This window comes from Anolis sagrei, chromosome 7 (genome assembly GCF_037176765.1).
Source record: "Anolis sagrei isolate rAnoSag1 chromosome 7, rAnoSag1.mat, whole genome shotgun sequence".
Lineage (NCBI taxonomy): Eukaryota > Metazoa > Chordata > Lepidosauria > Squamata > Dactyloidae > Anolis > Anolis sagrei.
Genome location: NC_090027.1, coordinates 10,219,381 through 10,229,727, shown reverse-complemented (window position 1 = coordinate 10,229,727; position 10,347 = coordinate 10,219,381). Strand labels below are relative to the sequence as shown.

Sequence of the window (10,347 nt, the reverse complement as noted above, 5' to 3'; positions counted from 1 at the left end):
TGCGGAGGGACTTCAGTCAGCCATCACTGAAACCTGAACTCCTTTTCCCCTGGAGGTCTACAAAGCTCTGCTTGATAAGGGTCACTCGTGGAAGCCAGAAGCAGTTGGTACCGGGTGTAGGGGCCCCACACCATCAGAGGCAAAGACAGACTGCCCAGATTAGAAGTTAAGGATTTCCCCATTAATTACAGTTATGAAGATAGTGCCTGTTCCCTGTGGACAAGATTGAGAGAGAGAGCCAATAGACTGTTAAGAAAGCCTTAAAGTACCCATTTGTTTTCATTAATAAAGAACTTTGTTGAAACTTTGAGCAATCTAGAGACTCTGTTTTAAGGAAATCCAAAGGCCTTTAATCTGAGGCAGCCCCAGCGTCCTGTTGGGCACACAGAATTTACGTCCTGTCTACAGTCTTATGCACAGGCCCAGCGTGCGACAGCACAATTACATTGGTTAACAAACAAACAAAGGGTAATTACATTTTCACTCAACATTCACACACATGTACACGCATTCATCCACAGGCATCCAAAATATTACCATATCCTTTTCTCCCTCCTTGGAGAAGCACCTATTAGGCCAGTCCCTGCTTTCCTGCAGCCTGCCAATGCATAGTTCCAAAACTTCCATAACGCCATAACTTCAAAATGCTGAGATGCCAAAATTTCTTTCCCTAAGAACAGTGCCAAGGACCAGACCTCTGTTTTTCATACAGCAGAACCTGACTCCCTGCACAAAATCCAAGACTCCAAAAGTGCACTGCTTCCTCTTCCCTTGAGAAAGAAGCCCCAAAGTGTCCAGAATCATGCTTTCCCATAGCATATCTGACACTCTCCGAATGCACTATCTCTGTCCTTCCCATGGAGCAGAGCATGCTGGGTGGAACAGACTCCTCACGTCTGCCACGATTTGAGCATTATTAGACGGTGTCTTTTACAGGTATATTCTGTTGATATAGTCCCAAAGTTGTAAATTAATGATAGACGTCTTCCATCCTGAATCCATCCCAGTTTCCTGGCCAGATGTTCATCTTCTTGATTGGTGTTGACAAACACAAGGCTTGTGCTGACTTCCTTCTTAACATAAGGAATGTTGCAAATATTTCCTTTATCACTGTCCCAGTTCTTATCACAGCTTCTCATTAGCAAGTCCAGCAAGCAGGCAGTTAGTCATTGCAGGCCTTGATATTATACTGGTGTTCCCAAAATTATTAACTCCATCCATACAACTTCAATTCTTCCATTCATTCCCACACATCATATTAAATTCACATATTTATTTATTTATTTATTATTTGAACTTATATGCCGCCACTCCCCTGGGGCTCGGAGCGGCTTACAAGAACAGGCTAAAATCTAACACAATTTAAAAACAATTTAAAACAATTAAAAAAACCCAGCAATCAAAGGTCAAAGGCCCGTCGAAACAGATATATCTTACATGCCCTGCGGAAAGCTGATAAGTTCCGCAAGGCACGGAGTTCAGGTAGCAGAGTATTCCAGAGTGATGGTGCCACTGCTGTGAAGGTTCTGTGTCTGGTTGCTGTTAGACGCAAGGTCTTCACATTGGGAATTTCCAACAAATCTTGGTCCTCAGAACGGAGGGATCTCTGGGGTTGGTAGGGGGTGAGGCGGTCCCTCAGGTACATTGGCCCCAGACCATGCAAGGCCTTAAAGGTGAGTAACATCACTTTGAAAGTGATCCGGTGTCCAATTGGTAACCAATGCAGCTGCAGTAAGATTGGTGTTATGTGGCATCTCATCGGAATTCCCGCAAGAAGCCGAGCAGCTCCATTTTGTACCAACTTGAGCTTCCGGATCACTGACAGAGGAAGGCCAATGTAGAGAGCATTACAGTAGTCCAGTCTTGAGATGACCGTAGCCTGGATCACCGTAGCTAGGTCATCCCTGGACAGGGAGGGGGCCAGCCGTCTAGCCTGCCACAGGTGAAAGAAGGCGGTTCTGCTCACGACGGAGACCTGGGCCTCCATCGTCAGCAGAGGGTCCGAAAGGACTCCCAGACTCTTTACCAATGAGGACGGGCGTAGCGCCTCGCCATCCAGGGTAGGCAGCTGGATGTCCCCACTGCCCGGTCGACCCAGCCATAGGATCTCCGTCTTTGCTGGATTCACCCTCAACCTGCTGGCATGCAGCCATCCAGTCACGGCCTCGAGGCACTGATGGAAATAATCGGGTACAGAGTCCGGTCGGCCTTCCATCTTCAGCACCAGCTGAGTGTCATCGGCGTACTAATAACACTCAAGCCCAAAACCTCGAACCAGCTGAGCAAGTGGTCGCATATAGATGTTAAACAACAGAGGGGAGAGAATGGCCCCCTGAGGAACCCCACAAGAGAGAGGGGACCTCTCAGAGACCAGGCCTCCCCTCTCCACTCGCTGTCCACAGTTGTGAAGAAAGGAGGACAGCCAGCTTAAAGCTGTCCCCCGACTCCAACAACAGCAAGGTGGTGGGTCAAAAGATTGTGGTCAACTGTGTCAAATGCTGCTGTGAGATCCAATAACACAAGCAGCACTGACCCGCCCTGGTCAAGCTGGCATCGAAGGTGATCTGTGATGGAGACCAGCACAGTCTCTGTCCCGTGCCCCGCACGGAAGCCGGACTGGAAGGGATCTAGTCCGGCTGTGTCGTCTAGGAATTGCTGCAACTGCTCCGCTGCTGCCCTCTCAATCACCTTGCCCAAGAACGAGAGATTCGAAACTGGGCGGTAACTGGAGGGAACCGAAGAATCTAAGTCTGGTTTCTTCAGCAAAGGAGAGACCACCGCTTCTTTTAAACCCTCTGGAAAAACTCCTTGCTCAAAGGAGCTGTTTATGATCTTCAACAGAGGGTCACGTAATCCCTCCAAGCAGGATTTCACCAACCAAGAGGGACACGGATCGAGGGAGCAAGTGGTTGGTCTAGCTGCAGCTATGAGCCTATCGACAGCCTCTGCGTCCAGCGGGATGAACCGGCCGAGGACGGGCCCAGCAAGTGGCCACGGAGTCTCAAGTTTTCTCACTGTATCAGTTCTTCACATTAAATTTCTTATTATACCTTCTTTGGAGGCTTTTAAACAGAGGCTGGATGGTCATCTGTTGGGGGTGCTTTGAATCCGATTTTCATTCTTCTTGGCAGGGGGTTGGACTGGATGGTCCACGAGGTCTCTTCCAACTCTAGGATTCTATGAAAGACAGACAATTCCACCTGAATATTAAGAAGAACTTCCTGTGAGAACTGTTTAGCAGTGGAACTCTCTGCCCCGGAGTGTGGTGGAGAGTCTTCTTTGGAGGGTTTTAAACAGAGGCTGGATGGCCATCTGTCTGGGGTGCTTTGAATGTGATTTTCCTGCTTCTTGACAAGGGGTTGTACTGGATTGCCCTTGAAGTCTCTTCCAACTCCATGATCCTATATTTTTTCTGAGAATGTGAATGGCACTTATAAAGTTCCCATAATGTGGACTACTAAGAATATGTCACCAATACCATTGAAAATTATATGGTTAAAAACTTCCACAGACAAACATATTTTTATTTATTTATTTATTTATTTATTTATTTTACTAGATACCAAACATATAAAAAAAACATCAGAAACTCGATCTTAAGCACATGCAAAATTACAAAGTTATCTCTGCAGAGCCCTCGTGGTACATTTTCTTCCACTTGTACCGTATTTAAAGCTGGTTTGAATAACAATCATCTAGCAAAATGTACAGCATATATTAAGATACATACTCGGAAAAGTATCTGTGTCTCATTTGCATTTTGATTTCACTTACAAATCTATATTCCATACAATGTAGTGTCATCACCAGCTAGTACGAAAATACAGACAAGCCTTTATTAATACAACATTATCTTGACTTTATAATGACAACAGGCCATAAGCGGTAAGACAGATGGAATAGGTACAGTCCAACACATAGGGTGCATCTATATGGGACACTTATGGCAGGGTCGCTCCGCCGTGGCAATATTCTGCCCCAACTTCAAGGGCTGGTTACATTGACCACCTCATCCCACTATGGTTGTTGGATGGAGTCCAGACTGTTTGGGAGTGGGATGAAACCAGTTTGGTCTCTCTGGACACTCAACCTTACCTGTATTATTTTTGGGTCATTGTAGCAGTAGCCATGGAGCACCCAAGTGCTCCTGGTTGCCATCCAGCACTCTTGCCAATGACACGAAGGTGCCCATATGAGGGAGAGGAAAGAGCTAGGTCAGTGTTTCTCAACCTGGGGGTCAGGACCCCTGTTGGGGTCACAAGGGGATTTCAGAGGGGTCACCAAAGACCATCAGAAAACACACTACTTTCTGTTGGTCATGGGCATTCTGTGTGGGAAGTTTGGCATCATTCTATTGTTGGTAGGGTTCAGAATGTTCTTTGATTGTAGGTGAACTATAAATCCCAGCAACTACAATTCCCAAATATGAAGGTGTATTTTCCCTAAACTCCACCAGTGTTCACATTTGGGCATATTGAGTATTCGCGCCAAGTTTGGTACAGATCCATCATTGTTTGAGTCCACAGTGCTCTCTGGATGTAGATGAGCTACAACTCTAAAACTCAAGGTCAATGCCCACCAAACCCTTCCAGTATTTTCTGCTGAACATGGGAGTTCTGTGTGCCACGTCTGGCTCAATTCCATCATTGGTAGAGTTCAAAATTCTTTTTGATTGATAGGTGAACTATAAATCCCAGCAACTACAACTCCCAAATGGTCCAGATCCATCATTGTTTGAGTCCATAGTGCTCTCTGGATGTAGGTGAACTACAATTCCAAAATTTAAGGTTGATGCCCACCAAACCCTTGTAGTATTTTCTGCTGAGCATGGGAGTTCTGTGTGCCAAGTTTGGCTCGATTCCATCATTGGTGGAGTTCAAAACGCTCTTTGATTGTAGGTGAACTATAAATCCCAGCAACCACAACTCCCAAATATAACCCCCCCCCCCAACTCCATCAGTATTCAAATGAGGGCATATCAGGTATTAGTGCCAAATTTGGTCAAGTGGATGGAAATATATCCTGCGTGTCAGATATTTTCATTACGATTCATAACAATAGCAAAATTACAGTTATGAAGAAGCAGCGAAAATAATGTTATGGTTGAGGGTCACCACAACATGAGGGACTATATTAAGGGGTCGCGGCATTAGGGAAATTGAGAAACATTGAGCTAGGTGATCCCCTGATCTTTCCCAGGTGTATGGCTACCTTTGATGACATTGGCAAGGGTGCTGAGAGACAGAGTTCTGCGAGTACCAAAAACAGACATAAAGGTCATCCCATTTATGACGAATTGGTCATCTGCAAGGACAGTGCCCAGAAGATGTCCAGATGTGTTACCCTCTTGCGGGATCTATACCCTCTCTCATGTCCCTGCATGGGAAGCTGGATCTGACAGATGGGTGCTCACCCCGTCTCACAGATTCGAACCGCCGACCTTCAGCTCAGCAGTTCAGCCAGCACAAGGGTTTAACCCATTGCACCACCACGACTCCGTCAGATAAATGATAGAAATTGATACATTCTATTGGCTATGGATGCATTCCTAACAGCCCATTTCCAAGGCTGGTTCTGTAAATCAAAATGCACAAAATGAAGCACAGTAAGTGTGAGGTATGCAAAAATTAAAGTGGGAACATGATATGGAAGCAGGATGCGTATAGCAGCATGAAGCATAACTTCCTCCTCACCTAAACCGATGCCGTCTACCAAGACCTGAGATATTTGAGGTGAGTCCATACACATGCCTACTTGGAAGCAATTGTTTTGAACTCAAATTTTGTATATGCATTTAAGATTCCAATTCACATTGCTCACATATTGGGCTCAAAGCCAACCTTAAAAACTCTGGCATAGACACAGAGAACTGGGAAGCCCTGGCCCTTGAGCGCTCCAGTTGGAGGTCAGCTGTGACCAACAGTGCTGCAGAATTTGAAGAGGCACGAATGGAGGGTGAAAGAGAGAAACGTGCCAAGAGGAAGGCGTATCAAGCCAACCCCAACCAGGACTGCCTTCCACCTGGAAACTGGTGCCCTCACTGTGGGAGAAGATGCAAATCAAGAATAGGGCTCCACAGTCACCTACAGACCCACCGCCAGGACACTAGACTTGGAGGACCATCATCCTCAGACTATGAGGGATCGCCTAAGTAAGTAAGTAAGCTCACATCATTATTCTAGAAGTGCTTAACCAAAGATTATGTTTACCCTGAAATCTTGTTGAAGACAAAGGGAGTGTTTTGTGTTGCTTATCTGTTCTTAGGTCAATATCGCAAGGATCAGTTTAGATATTTTTGGCCATTTATGCAGAACTAGCTTTCCCCTGCCACACATTGCTGTGGCCCAGTCTGTGTATATGTGTTTATATATTTGTGTATATGTGGTTTTGCGTATGTGTCATCATATACAGGGTTAGTCAAAATGCATAGGCCAATAAGCCATTCAATTGAATGGCTTATTGGCCTATGCATTTTGACTAACCCTGTATATTTATTTTTTGGGCTTTAAAGTCTCTTCCGCTGTCTTCTTTAGTGTTATTATGAGTGATGGTCACTCGTTGGCCTAATAGGTGTCTTGTGTCCAAATTTGGTGTCAATTCCCCCAGTGGTTTTTGCGTTATGTTAATCCCACAAACGAACATTACATTTTTATTTATATAGATATGATTCCCCAAAGATTCAAGGGCTCTGCTGAATATCAAGTTACTATCTGTAAGTCCTATTTGTTCATGAATAGATGCAATATTTGGAATGGTTAAGTGTCCACTGCAGTGCCGCAGATTTGGTTCCAAATTTTAGCAGGATTAAGAAGACAAATTTCATAGTTTAAGAAGAAGATGAGATGACTAGTTTAGGAATAGATGACATGCTGCCTTCTAGGTAGTTTGAATACAACTCCTATAGGTACCAAGGACAGAAAGCAAAAGTCATTACTCCATACTTCCCATTATACACTGGAAACCAGTTGACAACCACAACTGGGAAGCCTTTCTTTCAAAGCCAGTCTTCAGTGTCATGAGAAATGGCTTACTCCATCTCAAATGTCCAATTCTGGGCACCACAATTGAAGAGAGATGTGGACAAACTGGAATGTGTACAGAGAAGGGCGACTCAAATGATCAATGGTCTGGAGAACAAGCTCTATGAGGAGAGGCTTAAAGAGCTGGGCCTGTTTAGCCTGAAGAAGAGAAGGCTAAGAGGAGGCATGATAGCCGTATAAATATGGTTATCATGGAAGCCATAGAGAGGAGGGAGCAAGCTTGTTTTCTGCTGACCTGGAGACTAGAACGTGGAACAATGGCTTCAAACTACAAGAAAGGAGATTCCACCTGAACATGAGGAAGAACTTCCTGACTGTGAGAGAGCTGTTCAGCAATGGAACTCTCTGCCCTTGAGTGTGGTAGAGGCTCCTTCTTTGGAGGCTTTTAAACAGAGGCTGGATGGCCATCTGTCGGGGGTGCTTTGAATGCAATTTTCCTGTTTATTGGCAGGACTGGATGGCCAATGAGGTCTCTTCCAACTCTATGATTCTATGAAATGCATTCTCTTCGGGGCAAAGTAACAGAAGCAGGAGTAGTCAGAGAAAATGCAACAATATGTGGAATCATTGCCTTATGCATATGTTTTGCATGAAATTAAGCTCAGTGATCTATTAAGACGGATGCCACTTGACGGATGGCCAGCTCCGTGCATTGTAACGAAAATAACCCTTCATCTTCCCTTAAAAATATTTCATACCTCTACAAACAGAAACAGGGATGGCTATAAAAGGAGTGTGTGAGGAGGAAGCCTGTGTTATCCATGAATACACAGCAGATGTGACAGCTCTTGAAGACACTCTACCCAAGAGGTGCAATATGGAGACTGTACTCTTCCACAAAACTGTGGCTTTATATAGCTCTCTTTCCTTCTCCACCGTTGGTATATTAGCGAGGTGGAGGCTTGAGGAGGGCAACCTCAGTGGATCAGGAAACACATGGCTAATGTGATGGTAAACACCAGGGAAGGGTTGGCAAGAAGCAGCGCTACTCCCGAGAGCAACCGGTATTGTTCTGTGCACATTTCACGCACCACAAGCGGCACCACTTTCATTTCCATTTCATCCGCGGTCTGGTTCCCAGTGGGCTGGATGTACTCCGTCACCGTGACATTCACACAGTCTCTCACGAAGACTTCCTTTGAAACAGAAGGGTTGTAGGGAGGATGGTATACTTGGTCTGAGTAACGGTCACGGTTTTGGTACCACCAGCGTTCATCCTGCTGGTTGGGAAAACCAAACTGTAAGTTGGACATGGATCTGCCCAAGAGGTAGCCGCCAAGGGCTCCGACTGCAGCTCCCCCGATAGCTGCTCCTGCCACGTGCTTCAGTTTGGTCTTGGGTGGTTTGGGCTTCCATGGCTTGGCACCATAGCCTCCACCATATCCCCCACCATAACCCCCACCATAGCCTCCTCCATAGCCCCCACCATAGCCCCCACCATAGCCAGGTTGTTGGGGGTAGCTAGGATTACGTTGGGGATAACCAGGTTGCTGAGGATAGCCAGGTTGTTGTGGATAGCCAGGGTTGCGAGGATAGCCAGGCTGTTGGGGGTAGCCAGGTTGGCGCTGCCCCCCTTGATTCCAGCCGCCACCGCTGGGCTTGGGCTTCTTTTTGGCAAGAGAGACATTAGCCTGCATCAGCAGAAGAAAAATGGCAAGCCAGCAAATCATCTGGTGCTTCCTCATCGTGACTGTTCTGTAAAACAAAAACGTAAACACAACATTGTTGATAAGTTTTCTTTAAATGGCATGCAACTATACTGTGCGGGCATTAGGTTTTTTCGGGCTATATGGCCATGTTCTAGAGCAGTGTTTCTCAACCTGGGGGTCGGAACCCCTAGGGGGGTCACAAGGGAGTGTCAGAGGGGTCGCCAAAGACCATTAGAAAACAGTATTTTCTATTGGTCATGGGAGTTCTGTGTGAGAAGTTTGGCCCAATTCTATCGTTGGTGGGGTTAAGAATGCTCTTTGATTGTAGGTGAACTATAAATCCCAGTAACAACTCCCAATATCAAGGTCTATTTCCCCCAAATTCCAGCAGAGTTCACATTTGGGCATATTGATTGTCATGCCAAATTTGGTCCAGATCCATTATTGTTTGAGTCCACAGCGCTCTCGGGATGTAGGTGAACTACAACTCCAAAACTCAAGGTCAATGCCCATCAAACCCTTCCAGTATTTTCTGTGGGTCATGGGAATTCTGTGTGTCAAGTTTGGCTCAGTTCCATCACTGGTGGTGTTTGGAATGCTCTTTGATTGTAGGTGAACTATAAATCCCAGCAACTACAACTCCCAAATGACAAAATCAATCCCCCACCCAATGCCACCAGTGTTCAAATTTGGGCGTATTGGGTATTTTGGCCACATTTGGTCCAGTGAATGAAAATACATCCTGCATATCAGATATTTACATTATGCTTCATAACAGGAGCAAAATGACATTTGTGAAGTTGTCATGAAAATAATTTGCTGGTTGGGGGTCACCACAACATGAGGAACTGTATTAAGGGGTCACGGCATTAGGAAGGTTGAGAACCACTGTTCTAGAGGCATTTCTCCTGGCGTTTCGCCTGCATCTATGGCAAGCATCCTCAGAGGTAGTGAGGTTAACTTACATTGCTGGTATAAATTGATTTTATTGTGTGTGTGTGTGTGTGTATGTATATATATAAAAATGATCTGTGCATAATGAGTACCTTAAAAACAAAAGAACCAATGAACGAAATCACACCAAATTTGGCAACAAAATGTCTCACAAGACAAGCAGTGACCATCACTCAAAAAATTATGATTTTGTCATTTGGGAGTTGTAGTTGCTGGGATTTATAGTTCACCTACAATCAAAGAGCATTCAGAACTCCACCAATGATGGAATTGAACCAAACTTGGCCCACAGAACTCCCATGACCAAGAGAAAATACTGGGTTTGGTGGGCATTGACCTTGAGTTTGGGAGTTGTAGTTCACCTACATCCAGAGAGTACTGTGAACTCAAACAATGATGGATTTGGACCAAACTTGGCACAAGCACTGAATACGTCCAAATATGAACACTGATGGAGTTTGGGGGAAATAGACCTTGGCATTTGGGAGTTGTAGTCACTGGGATTCACAGTTCACCTACAATCAAAGGGCATTCTGAACTCCACGAAAAACAGAATCGGGGCAAACTTTCCACATTGAACCCCGGTGACCAACAGAAAATACTTAAAGCCATCCAATCCAACTCCCTTCATCAGGGCAAGAAAACGTAATCAAAGTCCTCCTGACAAAGAGCCATCTAGCCATAGATATAGATAGATAGATATT

The 10,347-nt window shown here is 45.2% G+C and overlaps 1 protein-coding gene across 1 annotated transcript in view; it reads right to left on the bottom strand.

Moving 5' to 3' along the window:
- Positions 1-3,520: 3,520 nt before the first annotated feature.
- Positions 3,521-10,347, bottom strand: part of LOC132763089 (major prion protein homolog) — a 30,365-nt gene continuing 23,538 nt past the window's right edge. The window contains exon 2 of the mRNA XM_067470679.1: positions 3,521-8,735. Coding sequence (XP_067326780.1) covers positions 7,958-8,735 — 778 coding nt within the window. The 3' untranslated portion in view covers positions 3,521-7,957. The remainder of the gene's footprint in view (positions 8,736-10,347) is intronic.